Below are 26,328 nucleotides of genomic sequence, written 5' to 3' on the forward strand. Positions count from 1 at the left end.
GAGACTCCTCCCTGCCACAACAATGAAGTCTCCTTTGTAACTTCTCTACATGTAACCTGCAAGCATGCTTTCAATAATCTACAGGATGCACACCCGGAGTCTCAGCTACTTGGGAGGCTGAGGAGGGAGGATTATTTGAGCCCAGGAGGTCAAGGCTGCAGCAAGCTATGATTGTGCCACGGCACTGCAGCCTGAGCAACAGAGCAAGATCCTGTCTACACACACACACACTCTACTGGAGCAAAACTAGAGTGGCTGCTTGGATAGGCAGACACACATGTAATGTGTCTTATACATAAAGACATGCTCATCTACTGGCTAATGTTGATGAATGACCAGGAAAATATGTCAATTGCCATTTTTCTTTCTAAATAAAGGGTTGCTTTGTTAACGAATGGCTGCTGTCTTAAATAACTGTTAATATATCAACATACATATTTATAAGCCAGAGGAAAGGATTTATCTGACTTACGATCTTTACTCTTTGATAGGAGAGGCAAACATGTATCTTAAAATTGGTTTTGATGCCTCCATGTGTAATTGAATGAGCTATATTATGTCCAAATGTAGACTAATCAACCATGCATCCTTTACCAAGTGTCTGGGTGCTGATTAGCATTAGCTGGTTGGTCATATCTTGGGGATGTGTTTTGTGGACTATCTAAGGCACACTAAAGTTTGCAGCCAGCCTCCTCTGCTGTGCACAGCCTGCTCTGGGATGGCCGCTGCACCTGTAGGTCAAGGCGGGTCCATGCACTACAAACGTCTCTTGACACGTGCTTAGTCAAAGCTTAAAACAGGAAGTGGTATGTGAAGCTGCGTGTTTAAGTATAGACAGCCTTGCTCTCCCTGCTGGTTTGAATGATGCCTGCCACTGAGTTAAGTGGGAGCTGAGGGCGTGTCTCCTCTCCAGAGAACACGTTCTTCAAAGTGACGATACTTCAGAAAGGAAAACCACTTAAGCATGCAATTCCCCAAGTGCATATGGTCTGAAGAATTCCTTTGTGGTTGAAGCAGAAGGAAACTGCTATGGGACCAGAAGAGAAAGAAGCAAGCTGGGGCCAGGCACACTGGCTCACACCTGTAATCCCAGCACTTTGGGAGGCTGAGGCGGGTGGATCACGAGGTCAGGAGATCGAGACCATCCTGGCTAACACGGTGAAACCCTGTCTCTACTAAAAATACAAAAAATTAGCCAGGCATGGTGGTGGGCGCCTGTAGTCCCAACTACTTGGGAGGCAGAGGCAGGAGAATGGTGTGACCCAGGAGGCAGAGCTTGCAGTGAGCTGAGATCATGCCACTGCACTCCAGCCTGGGGGACACAGCGAGACTCCGTCTCAAAAAAAGAAAAAGAAAGAAGCAAGCTGTGTTTCCCTCGAACTACAGGCCTCCCTCTGCTGGCTGAGAGTCTTCCTAATTCAGGAGACAATGACCTCTGAATGAACACCTTGGTGCAAGCTGACCTGGCCAGGTAAGGAGGTGGACAGAGGTGAAGGAGCTGGGCAGGGCTCCAGGAAGGTGAGGAAGTAACAGCATCTGTACACCAGATGGCAGCAGCCACACACACATGATAGGCGAGGTGCCTGCCTGTCCTCCCGGGTCAGAAACCCCTTACGTGGAAACTGAAGACAGAGCCTTCTCGGAATAGTTCCTTTTCTCGTGGGTGGCTATGATGCCATAGGCAATATCTACATGAAGCCTCTTGCTTCAATAAACAGGGCACAAGCAGGAGGTCATAAGAAAGACAGCTGGCCTCAAGAGTACTGAATGATGAATCTGGGCTAAAAACAGGGATTGTGTCCACTAAATTAGGGGTCTACACACTGTCTGAAAAGGGTCAGATAGCCAGGCACGGTGGCTCACGCCTGTAATCCCAGCACTTTGGGAGGCTGAGGCAGGCAGATCACTTGAGCTTAGGAGTTCGAGCCCAGCCTGGGCAAAGTCAATCTCTATCAAAAAAATACAAAAATTAGCCAGGTGTGGTGGCATGTGCCTGTCGTCCCAGCTGCTTGGGAGGGAGGCTGAGGTGGGAGGATCGCTTGAGCCCAGGGGGTTGAGGGTGCAGTGAGCCATGATTGCACCACTGCACTACAGCCTGGGTGACAGAGTGAGACAACGTCTCAAAAAAAGAAAGAAAAGAAAAGAAGAGAAGAGAAGAGAAAAGAAAAAAGGAAAGAGGAGGTTAGATAGTACATATTTTCAGCTTTTCAGATAGTAAGTATTTCCAGCTTTTCAGCCTTAAGATTTCTCTGGCCATTAGGCAGATCGGCCACTGTAGCACATATGGAACCACAGACAATATGGAAACAAATGGGTATGTCTGTGCTCCAATAAAGCCTCCTTTCCAGAAACAGGTGTTGGGCCAAATTTGGCCCACAGACCATAGTTTGCCAACCCCTCCACTAAAGGAGTCAAAAACGATCTGGCTTAGTTAGCTTGGTGCACATGTACCCTGGGCCTGTACTGGGTAACGCTTTCCCCAGTCTGTGTAAATGCAGTCCTGCTCCCCTCTCAGTCCACTCCACAGCATGAGATCAACCTACGTTTCCTTGTCACCTGGACTCAAATTCTCCCTTCTCCCTTCCATGCAACAACAAAATCAGCAGGCAAACGCTGTCTGTGCGTTCTGTACACAACAGCTCTTCCTGGGACCACAGGTGCACACCCTGACGCCTAGCTGATTTTTTCATTTTTTTTATAGAGATGGGGTCTCCCTATGTGGCCCTGGCTGGCCTTGATTTCTGGGGCACAAGCGATCCTCCTGCGTCAGCCTCCCAAAGTGTTAGAATTACAGGTGTGAGCCACCACGCCAGACCTAGCATAATTTACTAATGTCTTCTTTTCCCTTTTGCCCTGATGTACCTTCTACACACATCCTGTAACAATGGGTAATAAGTAGTAGACTTGGCAGTCCATATTTGTGCTCAGTGAAAAATTCAACTTGGCAATAGACAAGGGGTGGGTAAACTTCAACCCAAAGGCCCACCACCTATTTCTGTAAATAAACTTGGATTGGGGCACAGCCACGCCCATTTCTTCTTCTTTTTTTTCTTTTTTTCTTTTTTTGAGACAGAGTTTCACTCTTGTCCCCAGGCTGGAGTGCAACTGCACAATCTTGTCTCACTGCAACCACCACCTCCTGGGTTCAAGCAATTCTGCCTCAGCCTCCCAAGTAATTAGAACTATAGGTGTGTGCCACCACATCTGGTAATTTTTTTGTATTTTTAGTAAAGACAGGTTTTCAACCTGTTAGTCGGGCTGGTCTCGAACTCCTGACCTCAGGTGATCTGCGCGCCTCGGCCTCCCAGTGCTGGGATTACAGGCGTGAGCCGCTGTGCCCAGCCAGCCACGCCTATTTCTTTACGTATTATTTAGGGCTACCATGGCACTTCCACGACAGTCAGTCAAGTAGTTGTGACAGAGATCATATGGCCCACAGGCCATCTGGAACTTTAAGAGAAAGTTTGGCAGCTTCTACTCTAGAATGGCAGCTACTTTTTCTTGGCACTTTGAAGACAGCATTCCCTTATCTTCAATTAGAGCTCAGAAATCTTCTGTGAGTTGAACTGTTGTTTCTGCGTAGAGAATCTGTGTGCCTCTGTTATCTCCAGATTCTGTCGCAGTCCCTAGTGGATAAGGTCTGGGTCTGCGTCTCCACCCAAATCTCATGTGGAATTGTAATCCCTAATGTTGGGGGTAGGACGTGGTGGGAGGTGATTTGATCATGGGGGCGGCTTTCCTCCTTGGTGTCTTTTGTAAAACTATTGTATTATTATAAATCTATCTCTTATTAAGCATTAAAAAGTGCTTTCATTTGTGCAGCCTTATGCAGTTTTTTTTTTTTTTTTTTTTTTAATTAACCTTTCATTTTAGATTAGCTTTAGGTCTACAGAATAGCTCAAAGATAGTACAGACAGTTCCTGTATACCCTGCCCTCAGTTTCCCCTATCGTTAGCATCTCACTTTGGATGGAACATTTGTTACAACTAAGGAACCCATATTGGTGCATTCCTTTGTTTGCTTGCTTGTCTGAGATGCAGACTTGCTCTGTTGTCCAGGCTGGAATGCAATGGCGTAATCTTGGCTCACTGCAACCTCCGCCTCCAGGTTCAAGAGATTCTCCTGCCTCAGCCTCCTGAGTAAGCTGGGATTACAGGTGCCCACCACCATGCCTGGCTAGTTTTTTGTATTTTTAGTAGAGATGGGGTTTCACCATGTTGGTCAGGCTGGTCTCAAACTCCTGATCTCAGGTGATCCACCCGCCTCGGCCTCCCAAAGGGCTGAGATTACAGGCCCTTTTCTTTTCTTTTTTTGAGACAGAGTCTCGCTCTGTTGCCCAGGCTGGAGGGCAGTGGTGAGATCTCAGCTCACTGTAACCTCTGCCTCCTGAGTTCAAGCGCTCCTGCCTCAGCCTCCTAAGTAGCTGGAATCAAAGGCACCCACTACCACACCTGGCTAATTTGTGTACTTTTAGTAGGGATGGGGTTTCAGAAGCACGTAGGCCAGGCTGGTCTCGAATTCCTGACCTCAAGGGATCTGCCCCCCTCAGCCTCTCAAAGTGCTGGGATTATAGGCGTGAGCCACAGCACCTGGCCATGTGCATTATTTTTAACTACACTACACAGTGTATTCAGATTTCACTAGCTCTTCCCTAACGTCTCTTTTCTGTACAAAGATCCCATCTTACATTTAGTCTCCTTATATTTAGTCTCCTTCATCTACTCTGGACGGTTTTTTAGACTTCCCTTGTCTTGGGACCATCCTGGCAGTTTTGAGGAGGGCTGGTGAGGTATTTTGTGCCTCAGTTCGGGTCTGTCTGATGCATTTCTCCTGTAGTTTTCTTATTTCTGGTTTTGTGAGTGCTATCTTTCCTGCGCAGCATGTTTCCCTATGTGGTTTGCTTCTGTTTTATTTTCTATTTGACTGTAAGTGTAACTGTACTTAAGACTCCCCTTCCTTGCCCCAGGCATCTGCTGTGGCTGGTTAGTGGAAGAGTTAGGGCTTTGTGTAGGTGAGGACTTTATGTTTGTTCCTGCTAGAGCCTAAAAGATTTCTATTATCCTAGACCAATATTTATGTTCTTTATTTGAGGTTTCTGGTACAATAGGGTATAAAAGTTTGTACCGTACATACACCCTTGTGTGATGCAGGTCTAGGGTTTTCCTATCCTGCACATTGTTTACTATGCCTTATATATACCCTGTCTCTCTGTCCAAGATCCTGGAGACAGGACAAGCTGCACATGCAAGTTCCTGGACCAGTGGGTGGAGTTTTATAGCCCCTTTTACAGAAGGTAATACCAGTAAGCCCTGGCCTTTAGGCTTGGCTGTTTCAGTTCCCTGACATCCAAGGGCAAGGCCATGGCTCCATCTGCTCCACGGGCATGAGGTCCAACCCTCAGTCTTTTCAACCTCTATGAGGATCTGAAACCACCTTCCACGGTGTCTTTGATTTTTCCCTTTATTTCTAGCATCTGGCACTTCTTTCTCCTTAGTTCTTGGCTGTGTAGTAAAAACCATGTTTACTCGTGTGTTTGTTTGCGGTGGGACATCCATGTCAGCTGAGCTCACCATGTTACTGGAAGTACTAGTGACAAATGTTCAGCTTTTTGGAAGATTTCTGTCATACGAATTGTGTTTTCTGCAGTGACTAGCACAATACGGGACACATACCAGTACTCACTAAAGAACGGATGCATGAATGAATGAGCGGAGACCAGGACTGCTCAGAAGATAGCTAAGCATTTGCAGCCTCAGTGGAGGCTGGACTGGCTGAGTCTGGGAGATTCTGGGCAGGCAGGGGCTGGTACACAGTCCCTCTGCCTGGCACTCTGTGTCACAGTGGTCCTGGACTCATGTGGCTTTATTCAATGCTGAGGACTACATGATTTCACCAATGGCTCATCCAACAGGGTGGCCTGTTCACTCTACTTTCATCGTCTTACAGTGTCAGTACCTTTTCTTTTCCTTCTTGAAAGAGGGAACTGGCCGGGCGCGGTGGCTCATGCTTGTAATCCCAGCACTTTGCTGAGGCAGGCAGATCACGAGGTCAGGAGATCGAGACCATCCTGGCTAACACGGCGAAACCCCATCTCTACTAAAAATGCAAAAAAAATTAGCTGGGCATGGTGGTGGGTGCCTGTAGTCCCAGCTACTTGGGAGGCTGAGGCAGGAGAATGGCGTGAACCTGGGAGGTGGAGCTTGCAGTGAGTTGAGATCGCGCCACTGCACTCCAGCCTGGGCGACAGAGCAAGACTCCGTCTCAAAAAAAAAGGAAAGAGGGAACTGAGAGTGTGGGTGGATTTAGTGCAATTGATCAAGCCAAAGTCTCATCCTGGATTGCAGTGGTAATCTAAGGCAAGATACTGCCTTGGTGTATGAACACCATAGCAGCCTGTTTCTGCAGGGCTGGCTTCTCTGGACTCTACACACAAGCACAGATGCTGGTTTGAAAGCCCCAGCATAGTAAGACAACCGGAAGCTGCAGCCCTTGACGTCCTTGTGTCAACAGGCACAACACTGGCCCCAACCTGTTATTGGTTGAGCAATTCTACAGCCTTGCAGGGTGGCAGGCTCTGCCTGTCCAGGCTACACTTCAGCACACACCTATCCCTCGTGGCTACTCAAGTGGAAAGTCCTCACTCTCCACTACACTCTAGTTCCTATCCTCCTATGAAATCCTATGTGTAGTGTGAACTAAAGGCAGAGAAAGCTAACAAGCCTTGGCCTGGGGCTGCTCTACATCTTGCCACCCAAGAAGAGGGCAGACATTTAGGAAAGAGGGAATCATAAATTCTACATATTTTTCAAAGTGGGGAGAATGGGCTGAAGGGTCAGGTTGAGGGAGTGTTCTTCCCCCATTGCTTCTCTGCAGCCTGCATTGCAGGGCCCCCCGCCCTCATTACTCTGTGGACACAGTGGCAATGACAGCAGAGCTCCGTCATGCCTGCCCCGCAGGCTGTGACAATAATGGGTCAGGAGTGGGGGCATGTGGACCCTCTAGTGATGCTTGTATAGCAGAGGGTCTCGTGAGGCTGAAGACACTGAGGCCTGCTGCACTGACTCCACCCCAGTTAGAGGATCTGGTTGAGGGCTTTTATAACTCAGAGAGAATCTGTTTGGTCCAAGGAAGGGAGGAGCTGAGTTGGAAATATTTTTGCTCCACTTTCTTCCGAAATACTTACAAAGATTGGCAGAAAGTGCAGGTGATAGAACAGAGGAACATTGGAGCTGACATGATGATGTCGCGGGGGACGTGGTGCCACCAGAGAGCCTGGCCTGTGAGTTCCATGCCTGGGGCACAGCTGTCACTTGCTGGGCACAGATCTTCTGCAGCCTGTGTGGTTTCCTGTGCTCCAGGGAGGACCTGGCCTTTGAATGTTCATAAGGTCAGACCCTCTGGGCTCTTCGGCCCCGTGGATATTGCTTGACTCTGAAGTCTCTTGTGGTCTAGTGGAGTCAGGATCAAAACTGCTGTGCCAGGGGCAGAAGAGCTACATGCCCCCACCCCAGGCCCCGTGCTTAGAAGAGCAGTCTGCAGGATGTGACGAGTCATCATTAGCCCTTGTTGTGGGTGATATTTCTTCCATTCTAAAGGCTCTGCCCTCATCTACCATCTCATGTGATTTTCACCATGGGCGTTATTTTAATGAATGACTTGGGAGTCTGAGAGGCAGGAATATGAAGTTGAGAACACAAAAAGTTTTGCCGTAGAACATTCCAGTCCCTGCACATATCCATGCACATGGAGCAGGCACGCCTCTTAACATACAGCCTTAGAATTCAGTGACCGGCAATGACTACATTTAACACACAGGGGCTCCACTTCAGCTGGGGAAACAGATGCAAGGAAGTGGCCTGAACACAGTCCTCAGGGTGCATAAACAGGCCCCACGCAGGCTTGGTAACCGGCGAAGGATGGAAAAGGGGTTATGTGAGAAAGTCGTTTTTGACAGTCACGATCAACGGGTGCGGGAGGGAGTGCTATTCCCTGGGGGGAGTCAGGGAGAATATTTTGGGACTGCATCAGTCTGAAGACAGTGAATGAGCTACAGGAGTGATAAACCAGTCACCCCTGAGTCACTGCACTGAGTTATGTTTTAAAATAATCGTGAATTCAAGTACCTTTAGATAGCGCGCATGCTGTTTCAAGTTTGTCTCAGTCCTCATGGTTCCCAACTATCTTCACCTGACTGTCTCCACCCATTTTGATGATCTTTTAGTCCCCTGAAGCCACTTGAGTTTGCTGCCTTCAGAAAGAAGGTTCCATCCTGCAGAGTGTGGCATTTATGGCTTTGTGGGTCTGGGTGAACCATGGAGACCTCACCTGCACCATGTCTAGAGAACGGCGTGTGATCCCAAGGCTGTGACTTTACCCACGCCCTGTTTATTTCCAGGCAGGTAGAAGAGCAAAGAATTTACAAGGCCCAGTGCTTGTGTATGGAAGGTGAGGGAAAATGAGGCATTGAGAGTGACGGCAGGATTGGCTTGGTCAATTGGGTACAGCAGTGACAGGGAATCCTGGAGGAAGGGCGGGTTCTACATGACAGCAGATGGAGAAATACAAGAACACATTCAGGACAAAAGACTCGGCTGGAGCTCGACTTGGGTATCACCAGCAAACACATGGAAAATAAAGTCACAAGAATGGAGAAGGTTGCCCAGGGATGGTGCGTTCAGTGAAAAGGAAGGATGCTCTAGATACAGGTCCCCGGGAACATCACCTCTTAAGAACAGGCCATAGGATGAGAAGGGACTTTCCAGGAGCAGGTGGAAAGAGAGAGGGAAACCAGGAGAGCTCAGCGTCAAGAAAGACAAAGGGAGGGCTTCGAAAAGGAAAGGCCTGAAGAGTGTCAGTGGCTGCCTTTGTTTTTTGTCATCAGTCTTCACACCTTTGAAGTGCTTAGAGTATAGCTTGCGATTCCGTCCACGTTTCGTTTTCAGAATGATCATCACCTACTTAATAGCTCATTTGAAAGACTCCTCTCTCAGGAGACTCCTCTCTCAGGGATGGCCTTCACCGGACCCCATGCGGCCTCCAACAGTGGGGCTGGGGTGCGGAATGATAATGCACAGACAGCCCACCCAGGTAACATGCACACTCGGAGCACCCCTGGGTGCAGAACCATGCTCTGGGGTACCAGGGTGCTGGCTTACCTGGCACTCTCAAAGGTAGCAGATGCCGTCTTTTCTATAGCCCCGAATCCAACTCCAACAGCGAGACCCTCTGAAATAGATGTAAGAAAAACAAGAGGGGTTAGGAATATTTCCCAATAAGGAACATCACCATTACTGTCACTGTGTCAAGTAGGACTGCATGAGGCTGCCAGTCACAGGAAATCATACTAACAGCAGCTTAAACCCAGGGAAACTAAGGCATGGGGTCCAAATGACTGCTGCCCACTTCTCTATAGCCTGCAATCTAGGAATGATTTTTGTATTTTTTAAGTAATTGAAAAAACAAAGACTACTTCATGACACATGAAAATTATATAAAATTTGGCCAGGCACGGTGGCTCATGCCTGTAATGCCACCACTCTGGGAGGCCGAGACAGGCAGATCACCTGAGGTCAGGAGTTCGAGACCAGCCTGGTCAACGTGGTGAAATCCCATCTCTACTAAAAATACGAAAGTTAGCAGGGCATGGTGGTGCACACCTGTAATCCCAGCTTACTCGAGAGGCTGAGGCAGGAGAATCACTTGAACATAGGAGGCAGAGGTTGCAGGAAGCCAAGAGTGTGCCACTGCCCTCCAGTATGGGTAACAAAGTGAGACTCTGTCTCAAAAAAAAAAAAAGAAAAAGAAAAAAGAAAATTATATAAAATTCAAATTTGAGTGTCTGTAAATGAAGTTGTATTGGCACACAGCCATGCTTATTGGCTGACGAATTGTTTATGGCTGGTTTCATGTACATTAGCACAGTGGAGCAGTTGGGACAGAAACCGTATGGCCTGAAACCTAAAATATTTACTATCTGGACTTTTCATAACCCCTGGCCTAAACACACAGGGCTTTATTTATTAGCTCATGCAACAGAAAGTCCAAGGTTGATACGGCAGCCCAATGATGTCACTGTAGGCACAGGCGTCTTTTGTTTTCGTTTTTTTTTTTTTCTTCATCCTCACCATTAGGTCCTCATAGTTGCAAAGTGACGGTGCTACCTCCAGGCATCTCAACTACATCCTAGGCAAGAAGAAAGTAGAAAGGTAGAAACCTTTCTTTATCAAGTCTTTGTCTCATTACTCTGGAATGAATGCCTTTCCCTGCATCCCTCATACCTCTTTGGCCAGAACAGGAGCAAACACCCATCCCTGGATCCATCACGGCCTCAGGCCCCAAATCCTGAGACTCCAGGATGGATTGAGGCCAGTCTCCATCCCTCTCTGGGGCTGGGAAAGAGTCTACCCTGCCCATGCTCCCTGAAATCAAGGGAGCCGCCATCTGAATAAACTGGGGTCTTGTCAGCAGGAAAGGAGGAGGGGTGGCACGATCACCACCACCAGCATGCATTTGCATTTTTATTTATTTTTATTTTTTATTGAGACAGAGTCTTGCTCTGTTGCCCAGGCTGGAGGGCGGTGGCGCCATCTCGGCTCACTGCAAGCTCCGCCTCCCGTGTTCAAGTGATTCTCCTGCCTCAGCCTCCTGAGTAGCTGGGACTACAGGTGCCCGCCACCACACCCGGCTAATGTTTTGTATTTTTAGTAGAGACGGGCTTTCACTGTGTTAGCCAGGATGGTCTCGATCTCCCAACCTTGTGTTCCACTTGCCTTGGCCTCCCAAAGTGCTGGGATTACAAGCATGAGCCACCACGCCCAGCCAAGCATACATTTTTATATGACTGCTCTTTGAAGAACATTCCAGCTTGCAGAGGAACCACCCTCAAATGGTGCAGAAGATGCGGTCTACACGGAGGGGGTGGCTAGAGTCGAGCTTGCAGCACCGGGCTAGACAAGATGGGTTTTCAGGTCCTTTCCTGTGGTTCACGGGCTTGCCAAGTTCACTAGCCACTCACCTAGGGATCAGATGTGGGAGGATGACGCTGGTCTGCGTGTATCTGATGGAGTAGTGACAGTCATGGAAGGAAATGGACCTGACCAGTGGCCGTGGACCAAAGGGGTGGAAGCACAGCGTCAGGACGCTTCTGACATCTCTGAAGAGGGCAATGATTCCCGTCGATCCAAACACGAAGGAGAACTACTGAATTACCACCACTGTTCAGCAGCAAGACCAAGGGCTTTGGGGGGTCAAATTAGAACTTTTTTTTAAGAAGAGGGAAGATATAAAAATCTACTGAGTGAGAGGAACTCATTTTCTTTTGATTCACTGCCTCTTAGTACAGCCTATTTCTTCCTTGTGTCCTGTCTGCTTGAAGTGGGTCCAGGATGCCAGAATTGTGATACTGACTCCAGGAGACACCTAGGGACAAGAAGGCAGTGGAGACTGATCCCAGGTTCAGGTGAAAGTGCTCACCTGTGATGCAGTCTGGCTCAACAAGAGACCGCAATGGGGTCTGGAGCCCAAAGATCCTGCTAAGGAATAAGGTGTTCTTTTTTTTTTTTGCCTCATTTTACCCTTTGTGCTTGATCTCCTGCCGGGTCCTGATGGGATAGCTGTGACCACTGTAAGCTGCAGGTTGAGAATTTGGGATTCTTTTTTCTTTTTCCTTGAGACAGAGTCTCACTCTGTCGCCCAGGCTGGAGTGCAGTGGTGCGATCTCACCTCACTGCAACCTCCACTCCTGGGTTCAAGGGATTCTCCTGCCTCAGCCTCCCAAGTAGCTGGATTACAGGCGTGTGCCCCCATGCCCAGCTAATTTTTGTACTTTTAGTAGAGATGGGGTTTCACCATGTTGGCCTCCCAACGTGCTGGGATTAAAGGCATGAGCCACTGCACCTGGTGAGAATTTGGGATTCTGATTCCCTACCAGGTATCTTTCCGCTTTTCTTACAACAACCAACGTCAGGACACAGAGTCCTAGGACATTACAGCTTGCCCCACACTGCAAGCTCGACTCCAGAGATCAGCCGCTGTGACTCTTGGGCCCCTGCCAGGTTCAGAAGCCAGGTAGTTAGAGGGAGGTCTTTCCAAAACCAGACAGCAGCATCAAGCCTTCTGGGCCTGGCCTCTCAGCATGCATGTACACACCCAAGCAGGCCACGGAGAAGGCTCCCAAACTCTCCCTTTAACAGCTCTGAAGCTGAAGGTAGTTGGCTGGAGTCAGCACTACCATGGCAACCAGGCTTTAAAATCGATATGCATTTTAAAAAATTATTTTTTATTTACAGTTGACAACCTTGAACAATGCAGGGATTGGGGGCACCAATCCCCTGCACAGTCGAAAACCCACATATAACTTTTGACTCCCCCAGAAACGTTACTAATAGTCTAATACCGACCAAAAGCCTTACCAAGAACATAAAGTCAATTTATATATAGCACACATATTTTGTGTGCTATATATATTATATACGGTATTCTTACAAGAAAGTAAGCTAGATAACACTTCTTATATTCTTACAGTAAAGCAAGCTGCATAGAAGTTCTTAATGCTAAGAAAATCATAAGGAAGAGAAAATACATTTACAGTGCTGTGCTGTATTTACCAGGACCATATGTTTACACTGTCTGTTCATAAAGAGGCGTTGTCTGACTGAAACGGCAGGCACCCACAGCTGCAGACCTCAAACTATGGTACATATGAAGCAAGTTAATTTTTTCTTGTAATGTCATGACTTTTCTTTGCTTCTTGGGAGCACTTCCAGTATCCCTAACGGCACTCTGTATGGGTCCTATGGTATTATTCAAGGTTTACGGTATTGCACTAAACATGATGAAAAATACATAAGAACTGAGAGAGATCACTTTTTACGGTAATATGCAATTCACTGCAGAGGTGAACTGCTCACGAGGTGATGCTTAGTGTCACAAGGCCTTTTTTATTTTTATTATGGAACTTGAGATGGAGTTTCACTCTTGTTGCCCAGGCTGGAGTGCAATGGCGCGATCTCGGCTCACCACAACCTCTGCCTCCCGTGTTCAAGTGATTCTCCTGCCTCAGCCTCCCGAGTAGCTGGGATTATAGGCATGTGTCACCATGCCCAGCTAATTTTGCATTTTTAGTAGAGACAGGGTTTCTCTATGTTGGTCAGGCTGGTCTCGAACTCCTGACCTCAGGTGATCTGCCCTCACTCGCCTCGGTGACTTACAGGCGTGAGTCACCAAGCCAAGCCCGACAAGGCCTTTTACGCAGACACCTGCAGCACTTCAGCCCTGTCAGCCCACTGCAACAGCAACAGGAGGTGGCTACAAAATGGTTGCAGTAGTACAGTGGGCTGTAGTTAATTCTATGTAGTTACGACTTAATATTACATCATTTTTTAAATGTTTTAATTTTTTAAAAAGTTTTTCATAGAGATGGTCTCACTAAGTTGTCCAGGCTGATCTTGAACTCCTAGCCTCAAGGGATCCTCCTGCCTCAGCTTCTCAAAGTGCTGAGATTAGAGGCTTAACACTGCATCTTTATGTTTGCTTACATTTCTCTTCATTGTGAGTGGCACCATATATGACCTGTGTTTAAGGGTGTAATTTCTGATAAATTTTAACTTTTTATAATAGATTTATGTATTTTTACAGTAATCAATGATAGACTAGACTAGTATCGACACATACATTTCACTGTAGGTATAAGGCTTATAGTCCAGTGTCTAGCATAGAAAGGGCCACCAGTGCCCCATTTCCTAAGGCAAAGAATCACAGAGAGATTAGGATCTTGAAGACAAGGCCTAATTTGGAGCCTAGAGGCCTAATGTAGAGCCCTATCATTTGCATTAAAATGGCTAATTCAAATATAGGTTGGAACTGTCACCTCCAGTCCACAGATCAGAGAGGGAAGGTGATGGGAGCTGGTCTGAGAGACACAGGTGGGTTCTGAGTCTGAGGCCCAGGGTGTAGGTCCTTCACCACTCCAGGAGTAGATATGATGAAAGCCACCACTCAAGTATCACAAAGGGGTGTGGATCCATGTTCAATATTTTAAGGTTCGCCTGATGGATGTGACACCATCCAAAAGAGGTAGGCAAGAAGAAGTACCCAGCCAGGAACGGTGGCTCCCGTGCCTGTAATCCCAGCATTTTAGGAGGCTGAGGTGGGCGAATTGCTTGAGATCAGGAGCTCAAGACCAGCCTGGCCAACATGGTGAAACCTCGTCTCTACTAAAAATACAAAACAATACCTGGGCGTGGTGGCTCACGCCTTTAATCCCAGCTACAAGGGAGGCTGAGGCAGGAGAATCACTTGAACTCGGGAGGCAGAGGTTGCAGTGAGCCGAAATGGCGCCACTGCACTCCAGTCTGGGTGACAGTGTGAGACTCCATCTCAAAAAAGAATAGTATCCTACGTGAGGTGCCTGACGTTGGTGAGAGCTGAATTTCAGGGCAGGCTGCGATGGGTATGCCTGAGGGTTTCTGACATCCTTTCCATTAGGGAGGAGGCAGCCTCGTTTGTGCAGGCCGAGTCGTGGGAGCTGCCCGTGTCCATGGTCACGAGAATATGAACTTCGAGAACATCTGACCTGCTGCCACCTGGCCAGTGTCCTGCCTTTGAGGAGTCCAGTATTTACAAGCCTGCTGTTCTCAACCTTGTTTTGCACTAACACACCTGAGACCATCCATCGGTAATGGTGGGTCTGCAAGGCACAGATCTTCACCTGCGACCCTTGGGGAGAAATCAAGGAAACTACTTCCTGACACTAGACAGGCATATCCCTCCCTTTGAGAAAATTCACTTTCTAAAACCATAAACAACAGCTGGTTGACTCTTTTGTTAAAATTTTTCTTCTAATTAGTCATTTTAATGCAAATAATAGTGCATGCTAATTAGCAAAACAATCGCTTCGAGTAGTTTAGCTCGAAGTTCAGCAGCCTCAGCTTGCTGACTTATATAAATGCTCACAACAGCTTTGGGAGGTTCGGGAAGGGAGAACCCACTGAGCAGATGAGGAAAAGGGCCTGCCCTAGGTGACCCAGCTGGGGAGGCCAGCGCTGGGTCGTGAACCGCAGTCTCTCATTCTATTCCCCACCCGCAAGTGTCCTCTGCTGCCCAGTTTGCTTGCAGCTTTCCTCCAGCTATGACATGGCCCCACGGGTAGTGAACACCGGCATCTGAGTCTCCGTACCCTGAAGAGGTTTGGAGCAAAGGGAATGCATTTTCCCTCCAGCCCATCCTGTACCTCGGGCCAGGCCAGTAGCAGGGACAAAAGTTCACAAATGAGCATTCTGTGATGGTTTGCAGAGAAGCACATCTTTCCTCTCAGTTCTCTAGTGGCCCTGGCAGGAGGGAACCACAGCTCCACGCTGCCTTAGGAGGCTTCAGTCCACTTTCCCCCTGGACATAGAAAGTGAAACAGGAAGAAGAGGTCCTGGGGAAACACAGTGTATTTGTTACCACATCTGAAAACAGAGGTGAGCCCTGAGAGTTAAGCTCATGAGAAGGCAGGACACATCAGTTACGCATGCAGAAAGAACACCACGAGAACTTAGGCCGACACTGAAGATCAACAGACGGTAGAAAGAACTCACTGGGTGGAAAAGGAGGAAAAATGCTCACTGGTGCTCACGCCCCTGGTATCCCACCTCGAGTGCAAATAGAAGAAACCCAACTCATACTGTGAATAAGTTCTTGCCCCTTTACAAAGCTATTGCCATTAGCTCAGGGAAAATGAACTGCCTAGCCTGAGTTAGTAAGTCCGACTGAACGTAGGGTGAGGCAGAGTCTGGAGGACAAACTTGAACATAAGCACCAAAGCAGAAGCAGCTCACTCCAACCTCCTCCTGGGGCTGGAAGGCGGCTGTGCCTGCCTCTCTCCACCTCCCCATTGCCCTTGCAACTCCATCCCTCCATGCCCTCCTCTGTGGAAAACAGTAACAAAAAGGGTAGAGATAAACCCGGGCTCAAATCTTAGTATATTATTTAAGGTTCTTGCAAAAGTGAAAGGGGAATAACACTGCTTTGCTTACAGGATGGTTGTGTTAAATGAATGAAATGTACCTGGCCTGAGCACGGTGGCTCATGTCTGTAAATCCCACACTTTGGGAGGCCCAGAGGCGGGCGATCATGAGGGTCAGGAGATCAAGACCATCTGGCTAACATGGTGAAACTCCGTCTCTACTAAAAATACAAAATTAGCCAGGTGTGGTGCGGGTGCCTGTAGTCCCCAGCTTTACTTGGGAGGCTGAGGCAGGAGAATGGCGGTGGAATCTGGGAGGCGGAAAAGCTTGCAGTGAGCCAAGATGCGCGCCACTGCACTCCACCTGGTGACAGAGCGAGACTCCATCTCAAAAAAAAAAAAAAAAAATGAAAAAAAAAAAAATGAAATGACCTGACAGGCCTGTTCAGGGTTCCTCACTATTCACATCTGGTTGTGGGGGACTATTCTGGCCACTGTAGGGCGTTTTGCAGCATCCCTGGCCTCTACCCACTAGACGCCAGTAGCACCTCCTGTCCCAGTTATAACAAAGATGTCTTCAGAGATTGCCAAATGTTACTTTTCTTCTCTCCCGATGAGGGACACTTACAGAAAACAAAAAAAATCAAACTATTATATTAATAGAACACTGTTAGAGTTTAAGTCAGTGGTAGGAAAGCAAACAATGAAAAGTGTTTTCTCTTTCAATGGAGCCATAAGCAGCTCTTAGTTTTAAGGGCATGGGGTGGAGTTTGCAGTCTTCTTGCCCAGTTCTGGAGGCTGAGAAGTCTGAGATCAAGGTGCCTGCAGAGTTGGTATCTGGTGAGGGCTAGCTTCCTGGTTCACAGATGGGGGGGGTTCCTTGCTGTGTCCTCATATGATGGGAAAGGTGAGGGGGCCTCTCTCTCGGGCCTCTTTTACACGGGCATTAATCCCACTCACGGGGGCTCCAACCTCAAGACCTGATCACCTCCCCAGAGTCTCACTTCCTGATACCATCGCATTGGTGGTTAGAATCTCAGCATACACATCTTTTCTTTTCTTTTTTGAGACACAGTCCTGCTCTGTCACCCAGGCTGGAGTACAGTGGCACAATCTCAGCTCACTGCAACCTCCACCTCCCCAGTTCAAGCGATTCTCCTGTCTCAACCTCCTGAGTAGCACCTGGCCTCACACATTTTTGAGAAACACAAATATTCAGACCATAGCACCTGACATTTATGGGCGTTGGTAATGAGTGGATGGGAAGGGGCACCTGTACAGGGTAGCTTGAGAAGTACAATTAATTACCTTGGTTCGGCAGAGCCCGCTGCTGGGACAGAAATGGCCCACTCAGAGATGCTATGGGGACATTCTTCTCTTCCTGCCAGACTATGCTCCCTGGGATGTTGGCCCAGCTCAGATCATCTCAGCATGAGAGGGGCTTCTAGACAGGATACAGCTGTTTCAGGGTGGTCAGACCAGGGGTAGGAAGTACAGGGCTGTCATTCCCCGTTCTGGACTTGACCCAGACCTCACAGCAGCTCATGAACACATTCCTCTCGGGTGGCTTTCTCACGGGAGATTCCTCCTGGGTTCACAGCTAACTAAAAGCTCAATCTTTCCCTGTATGCTGTTGTGAAGCCACCATTCTCCATCCTGTGCCCGTACCATTATTTCTTTGTCTCTGAGGGCATTATGTGGATGTCACTAAATCTCTTTGTTCCACGCCACTTGCTCTCCAGCTGGGCCTCTGGTTTAAGCACTCATAGTATCAGTTCCAGAAGTTATAGCCAGAAGAAGCCTAGAAAATGTCAATGCAAAGGCCACACAGAAAATAAGGGGTGATGCCACGACTTTTCCTCCTTGATTTAAAAAAGTATTTAAATTAAGATAAGCAGATAAGACCTTGTGGAGGCTTAATAAATATTATACACAGCCACCGCCACCACCACCACTACTACCACCAACAAACCCCAAGGGTGGAGAAATGACAAGTTATGGGATGGCTTATTCATTTCCATCTCCCCTAAAGACAGAGTAAGAGAAAAATGACTTAAATTACAGCTAGATGGATTTAGGCAAGAGGCAAAAATTTGCTGGAGAGAGGAGAGCTTCGAAACATATGATAAAGAAACTGAAGGAAGGTCAAGGGTGTCCTTCTCTGCATGAGGAGTACCCTCTGAAGCTGGGAGCTACTCGTCAGTCAGGGATGACTGGGATGAGGAGAGAAGGTGGGTTAGGAAGAACAGGGCAGGTAGCCTTATAACATCCCTCAGGCCAGATGACACTTCACCAGTAAATACGGACTCAGTTCTAGGAGCAAGGCTGAACATCCACATGTACATTCTCAGGTCCCAAAAGGCACTCATTAAAAGCCAGAAAAATAACCACGTTGAGTGGCCAGGTGTGGTGGCTCACTCCTGTAATCCCAGCAATTTGGGAGGCCGAGGCACGAAGATCTCTTGAGCCCAGTTCAAGACCAGCCTAGGCAACACAGCAAGACCCCATCTCTACAAAAAAATTTAAAAATTGGCTGGGCACGGTGGCTCACGCCTATAATCCCAGCACTTTGGGAGGCCGAGGCGGGTGGATCACGAGGTCAGGAGATCGAGACCACGGTGAAACCCCATCTCTACTAAAAATACAAAACATTAGCCGGGTGTGGTGGCGGGTGCCTGTAGTCCCAGCTACTCAGGAGGCTGAGGCAGGAGAATGGCATGAACCCAGGAGGCAGAGTTTGCAGTGAGCTGAGATCACACCACTGCACTCCAGCCTGGGTGACAGAGCGAGACTCCATCTCAAAAAAAAAAAAAAAAAAAAAAAAAAAAAAATTAGCTGGATGTGGTGGTGTGCACCTGTAGTCCCAGCTACTAGGGAGGATGCAATGGGAGGATCACTTGAGGCCAAGAGTTTGAGATCAGCCCGGACAACATAGTGAGACCCTATCTCTACCACACACACAAAAAATTGGCTGGGTGTGGTGGCATGAACCTGTAGTACTAGCTACTCAGGAGGCTGAGGAGAGAGGATCGTTTGAGCCCAGGAAGTCAAGGCTGCAGTGAGCTATGATCACACTACTGCACTTCAGTCTGGGTGACAGAGTGAGACCCTGTCTCTAATTTAATAAACAAAACTAAAAACAAAACATGTTGAAACATCTATTGCTGGAGTGGACAATGGGGGCCTTGGGGACAGGGTGTGCCCACCTCCAGCTGCATCCAGAGCCTCTGAGGTGCTGGACAAGCTCAGATTTATTTAATGTTTCCTTTGAGACAGAGTCTCACTCTGTCACCCAGGCTGGAGTGGAGTAGTGTGATCTCAGTTCACTGCAACTTCCGCTTCCCAAGTAGCTGGGACTACAGGTGCACACCACTGCACCTGGCTAATTTTTGTATTTTTAGTAGAGACGGGGTTTTGCCAGGTTGGCCAGACTGGTCTTGAACTCCTGACCTCAGGTGATCTGCCCACCTCGGCCTCCCAAAGTACTGGAATTACAGGCACGAGCCACCACCCCAGCCAAGGACAAGCTCAGCTTTGATTCCCCGTCTGTCCCAACCTGTCTGGGAACTGTCACTAAACTGGGAGAGGACAACACACCAGGGAAGGGAGCACTGTCACGTCACACTGCAACAGGGATTTCCCAGCCACAGTCTATCAGGAGAGCCGATGCACAGTCTTAGACACACCACCGGGCAGGGCTGCTGTCTTCATTTTCACTCTGAGCGCCAAAACGTAGCTGAGCCTTCTGGGGAGACTGGCTGGCTGGCGATGTGCTGATAACCCTGCCTGGCCTGTCTTTGGTTGCAAAAGTCTAGCAGGAAGCAAAACCAAGAAAGCAGGAACTCTGATCATATTACACAATTATGAAACCAAATGTTGGTAGAACCAGCCAGGTACTATTGCCAGGGAATCCCTGTGGAGTCTGTTAGAGGCTGTATAAAGGATGGAAATTTACCAACTTATTTTCTTGAAAAAGTAGTTTGATGCAGTTTTCTAGTGTGGATTACTAATCCTGCTATTTATATTGGAAAAAGATACATGTGGGTAAAGATGAAAATAGAGGTGTTCTAGAAAAGTAGACTTTAAATCAAATTTTTATCAATAAGGCCAGGTGCCGTGGCTCACACCTGTAATCCCAGCACTTTGGGAGGCCAAGGCGGGTGGATCACCTGAGGTCAGGAGTTCAAGACTAGCTTGGCCAACATGGGGAAACCCTGTCTCTCCTGAAAATACAAAAATTAGCCAGGTGTGGTGGCGGGAGCCTGTAGTCCCAGCTAATCAGGAGGCTTAGGCAGAAGAATCGCTTGAACACAGGAGGCAGAGGTTGCAGTGAGCTGAGATTGTGCCACTGCACTCCAGCCTGGGCAACAGAGGGAGGCTCCATCTCAAAAAAAAAAAAAAAAAAATTGTTATCAATGAAGTCATATCCTACTGTTTATGAAGAAATATTGACAATTGAAGATACTCTAACATGAATCCCCATTGTAACTAAAATAACTACTTCCCAATTAATGTTGACAAGTGTGCTTTTTCAGCATCTCCGATTGTTTCACATTGGGATCCCCCGAAACAGTGAGAGACCCAGAAAATGCTGTTCTCCAGTCATGGCTGCTGACTTAGAATTGAGCCTGACTCCAGCAGACTGCGGAGACACAGGCAGCGCCTGGTTTGTATGACTGAAGACAGACAGCCACATCTTCAAACAACAGGTGAAGGCATCTTATTAAACGCCCACATCTCAGAGTCAATTTCAATTTGCTTTAGTTCTCAATAACCAGACAAAGATCAGATCTCTGTGTTCCCTCAGAGAAAAAGGGAGAGAATGCCTACACTGGCATGGAAGATTCCGAGCTGTTCCAACCAACGAGCTCCGTGTCACGCCCAGATGCACGCCTCCAGCCAACTCCCCCTGACCTTGCACCACGGTCGTCCACACCTGGGTTTGTCCTGAATCTGAAGAAGTATCTCTGCAGACTCAAGGACAGACCAGGTGTGGGAGAGGGACCAGAAAGAGCACCGCGGTCTACTCTCCGAGCCTCTTTCTGCCAAGCTGAGCACACGCGGTTGTTGGGTTTTATTTATTTATTTAATGAGTAATTGCTTATAACCAAGGGAGTTGTTAGTTTTGAGGTCAAGGGACTGAGCAGAAGCAAAGGGGCAGGTCAGGTAGGTTCTGACTCAGTGGGGGGACCTGCTGTCAGAAGAGCTGCCATCTTGGAAGTCACAAAAACTCAAGATCCCCCCTGCCTTGCCCAGCAGGGAATGATCATGAAATCCCTGTGCCCTTTGAGTGGGGAGTGCTGCTATCTGTTGCTCCCAAAGACTCTGTTCCACCAGTGAAGCTGTGGTGTAGAAAAGCTTGCAACCCTGTAGCAAAGTTCCTTGACTCCAAAGTCAGAGCCTCCTCAATCACCTGGCCACTGGGTTTCTTCCCTCTACGTCCAAAGTCCACGGCAGGCAGGGAGGTGTCTGGATCTGACAGATTCACTGTATGAAAGTGAACGGGGTTATGTTCTGGGGAACCTTGTATGTTCACAACAAATTCCTCTGGGAGGCTTAGAAAGCAGGGATAACCTAAGAAGCTCTGTAAATGTGAGGACACAGGACGATGGGAACATGAGGCAATGAGTAGTGTGGTCAGAAGGGAATTATTTTTCCCAAGACAAGCCTATCATGTGATAAGTGGGTAGCAGAGGTGGGCAGGCTCTCTGGTCCCCTTGGGAAACTGGGGCTGCAGATGGAGGCTTTGCTAAGTGCCACCCCATCCTAGTCAGTGGGAACAGTCCCCAGCTCCACACCTGCACACTGAAGGCAGGAGGTCCCTAAGCACTGGTCACAGGGATCTTTCTGCCTGATCCTAGGAAAATACTGCCTCTGAGGTGGTTGGACCATTCTAGGAGAAAGAGGGTAAAGCATGTCTGAAAGCACCTCTATGACTCCAGACTCAGATTCGTAAAACACTAGATGGAAGTCGTACCAGGAACTCAGCCACACATCCCTCCTGGCTAGGGAGGCCTGCAGCTGAGAGCACACGCACAAAGAGACACAGGCTCCACTGGCCCAGCCTCTCACCTGGCTCATGAAAAGATCAATGCCGGCAGTTCTCCACAAAGAGACTGGGAATTCCTGGGGCAAGGCACAAGCCAGATGGTCGGGGAATCAGGTGTAACTCGGCAGTAGAGGGGTGGCATCCATTCTGTGCCACTTGGGAGCCAAGAGAGTTGCTCTGGGGATTATCCCACAAGAGGGTCTCACATCCCCAGGAGGAGGATGGCCACTGATCCCTGCTATTCCTCCCCTGATTTCACATGAAGGGGTCGTGCAGTCTGGGTCCCAGGTCGGACCCGACAGCCTTGTCAAAGGGAAAGGCAGCCTAGGGCCAGATGCCGCGGAACCACAACAACATCGCCTGTGATTGGAGCCTCACCCCACCCCACAGGCCGTACATGGGCATCAGAACCACAACTACATCGCCTGTGATTGGAGCCTCACCCCACCCCACAGGCCGTACATGGGCATCATGAACTCCTGCACACCCTTGACTATGGAATACCTCTGGATGTGGGGTGGGGGGTGGGGAGGACTTATTTATGTTTTTGTAATTTGTATGTTCTTGAGGGCCTCAAAACCTGGAGGAAAGGATTTTTTTTTTTTTTTAATTCCCTTCGAGGACTTCTGAACAAAATTAGACTCTGGCAGTTCCTTCAGGATGATGAATAACCTAAGATACAGGTTCATTTATCACTCCCCATATGTGATTCCCACCAAAGTATTTCTAAAAGCCAGGCAAGAAAAAGATTCTGAAGTCTCAGATCACTAGTATGTTTTACTACATGGAGGGCAGGCATCACACCACAGCGTATGTATCCAAGGGAGGGAGGGGCATTTTTTTCCTACAAGCAGCAGTATTTCAATTGTTAATGGAGGAAAAAAAAATAACTGCCTGCCTTACACATCCCAGTTCAGCAATTGCCAGGTCTCAGGTATCAGACGGCAGACTGTCAGCACCTTGGGGTGGGCCCCGTGTGGTCATGGTCTTATTGGTCATGCCAAGATGATGTCTGAGAAACTGGCATTATGGCTTAGCTCAAAGAGAAGGCTGGAGGCTGTGTGTGGCGGCTCATGCCTATAATCCCATCACTTTGGGAGGCTGAGGCGGGAGGATCACCTGAGGTCAGGAGTTCGAGACCAGTCTGGCCAACATGGCAAAAACCCTGCCTCTACTAAAAATACAAAAATGAGACAGGCGTGGTGGTGGGCGCCTGTAATCCCAGCTACTTGGGAGGCTGAGGAATGAGAATCACTTGAGCCCAGAAGGTGGAGGTTGCAGTGAGCCAAGATCATGCCACTGTACTCCAGCCTGGGCGACAGAGTGAGACTCTGTCTCAAAACAAGAAAGTGAGTGTACAATATTGGAGTGCTAACATATGATTCTCTATAATATCAGGTTGCTATATGAAGGTAAGGGAAAACAGTCCTAAGGCTTCAAACTCTTCTCATTGGAAAAAGACGGTTCTAAGAATCGTGGCCCCCATCCTCTCATCGTCTAGATTTTAATTAGGTTCTTTCCTTCCTTCCTCCCTTTCTTATTACCATTTTTAATTGTGATAAAATAAGAATTAATAACATGTAATTGAGCATCTTCCTCATTTTTAAGTGTACATTCAGTGGCACTAAGTGCAGTCACACTGTTGTACAGCCATCACCACCACCCATCTCCAGAGCTCTTTTTTTTGTTTTTGAGACAGAACCTTGCTCTGTCGCCCAGGCTGGAGTGCAATGGCATGATGTCAGCTCACTGCAATCTTTGCCTCCTGGGTTCAAGTGATTCTTGTGTCTCAGCGACCCCAGTAGCTGGCAGTACAGTCATGCATCACTACGCCTGGCTAATTTTGTATTTTTGGTAGAGACAGGGTTTTGTTATGTTGGCCAGGCTGGTCTTGAACTCCTGGTCTCAAGTGATCTGCCTGCCTTGGCCTCCCAGAGTGCTGGGATTAAGGCCCAGGCATGGTGGCTCATGCCTGCAATTCTAGCACTTTGGGAGGCCAAGGCAGGCAGATCACTTGAAATCAGGAGTTCGAGACCAGCCTGGCCAACATGGTGAAACCCCATCTCTACTGAAAATACAAAAATTAGCCAGGTGTGGTGGTGCGTGCCTGTAATCCCAGCTACCCGGGAGGCTGAGGCAGGAGAACTGCTAGAACCCGGGAGCAGAGGCCACAGTGAGCCGAGATCGTGCCACTGCACTCCAGCCTGGGTGACAGAGCAAGACTCTGTTTTAATAAAGAAAGAAAAAAAAGATATTAAGGAGAGGTAATTTGGAATGTAGCATTTTCAAGTCAAGCTATAAAGTCACAGAGAAAAATCAAAAATTTTCTTTTCTAGGTAAGGGCCTTAATATCTTTTTTCTTTTTATTTCTTTTTAAGACAGGGTTTCACTCTATTGCCTTAGCTGGTCTCTAACTCCTGGGCTCAAGTGATCCTCCCACCCTGGTCTCCCAAAGTGCTGGGATTACAGGCATGAGCTACGGTGCTTGGTCTGCTCAATGTCTTGAGGGTATTGTTCTGTCTTCTTCCAGTATCCGATGCTGCTGCTGAAAAGTCTGATGCTAATTTCATTCTAATTTCCTTGTATTTAAGAAGACTTTTCTCTCTGAAAGTTGGTGGTGTTGTCATTTTGATTTTTGAGACAGGTCTCACTCTGTGGCCCCGGCTGGAGTGCAATGGTGCCATCATGGCTCACTGCAGCTTTGACCTCCTGGGCCCGACCAATCTTCCCGCCTCAGCCTCTTGAGTAGCTGGGACCACAGATGCATGCCACCATGCCCAGCTAATTTATTTTTAGTTTTTGAAAGACCGTGTCTCCCTATGTTGCCCAGGCTGGTCTTGAACTCCTGGACTCAAGTGACCCTCCAACCTCGGTCTCCCAAAGTGCTGGGATTACAGCCATGAGCCACTGCTTGTTTTCAGAGTTTTGCGATTCATCAAGATATGTCTGAGTGGGGTGTTTTCTCCGTCCCCAGTATTCAGCATTAGGTAAGTCCTTTAAATCTACAAGGTTGTGCTTTTTTTCAGCTCAGGAAAAATTTCCCTCATACCTTACATCTTTGACTTTTTTTTTTTTTTTTTTTGAGGCAGAGTCTCACTCTGTCGCCAGGGCTGGAGTGCAGTGGCCGGATCTCAGCTCACTGCAAGCTCCGCCTCCCGGGTTTACGCCATTCTCCTGCCTCAGACTCCCGAGTAGCTGGGACTACAGGCGCCCGCCACTTTGCCCCGCTAGTTTTTTTTTGTATTTTTAGTAGAGACGGGGTTTCACCGTGTTAGCCAGGATGGTCTCGATCTCCTGACCTCGTGATCCGCCCGTCTCGGCCTCCCAATGTGCTGGGATTACAGGCTTGAGCCACCGCGCCCGGCCACATCTTTGACTTTGTGTCTGGGAACCAGAGAACTGTTTTCTACTTAACCTTCCAGATAACCAGTTTGGCTGTTCATTCAGAATAGTCTAATGAATATATCCATTTAACTTTGTAAAAGAATTCTGGCAATTATATGATATGATTAATTTTCAAGAACTCTTTCTTATTCTCTGATTATTCATTTTTATCACAGTCAGTTCTTGTTTTATGAGCATGATAAATATGCTCTTGAATCTCCAGCTGAACATACCACTTTGAATTTTTATATTCTTCTGTCTCCTGGGCTCTCAGGGTAGGTTGTCCTACTTACTTCAGTCTGTTTTTTGCATTCTCTGGGTTTTTCTCAGGTGTCTGGGGATCTGTTACCTTTAGAGCACATCCAGGGAGGCGGGCCGACATTGACGACAGTTGGAAAGAGCATTCTCCCGGATTGTACAAGTCTGTTTCCCTAACAGGCCTCCCTGACAGCTCTGAAATTTCATTTCACAGTATTTCTTTAAAGAACTATAAGTAGAACTACCATTGGATCCAGCAATCTCACTACTGGATATCTACCAAGAGGAAAAGTCATTACACACACACACAAAAAACTTGCACACACGTTTATAGCAGCACAATTCACAATCGCAAAAATGTGGAACCAGCCCAAATGCCCATCAATCGAGTGGATAAAGAAACTGTGATATGGATATATGTATATATGTATGTGTGTGTGCATACATATACACGCATATACACACACACGCATATATATATATATATATACGCATACACACACACACACAGAGAGTAGAATACTACTCAGCCATAAAAAGGAATGAATTAATGGCATTTGCAGCAACCTGGATGGGATTGGAGACTACTATTCTAAGTGAAGTAACTCAGGAATGGAAAACCAAACATCGTACGTTCTCACTCATAAGTGGGAGCTAAGCAATGAGGATGCAAAGGCATAAGAATGATACA

The 26,328-nt window shown here is 47.8% G+C and overlaps 1 protein-coding gene across 6 annotated transcripts in view; it reads right to left on the bottom strand.

Annotated features, from left to right (window-relative positions):
- SLC39A11 (solute carrier family 39 member 11) overlaps positions 1-26,328 on the bottom strand; it is a 469,465-nt gene that overhangs the window by 76,198 nt on the left and 366,939 nt on the right. For all 6 annotated transcript variants that reach the window (XM_017884879.1, XM_017884878.1, XM_017884872.1 and 3 more), the window contains one exon: positions 9,156-9,225. In XM_017884879.1, the coding sequence (XP_017740368.1) occupies positions 9,156-9,225 (70 nt within the window). The remainder of the gene's footprint in view (positions 1-9,155; positions 9,226-26,328) is intronic.

This window comes from Rhinopithecus bieti, unplaced genomic scaffold (assembly GCF_001698545.2).
Source record: "Rhinopithecus bieti isolate Rb0 unplaced genomic scaffold, ASM169854v2 scaffold_13400, whole genome shotgun sequence".
Classification (NCBI taxonomy): domain Eukaryota; kingdom Metazoa; phylum Chordata; class Mammalia; order Primates; family Cercopithecidae; genus Rhinopithecus; species Rhinopithecus bieti.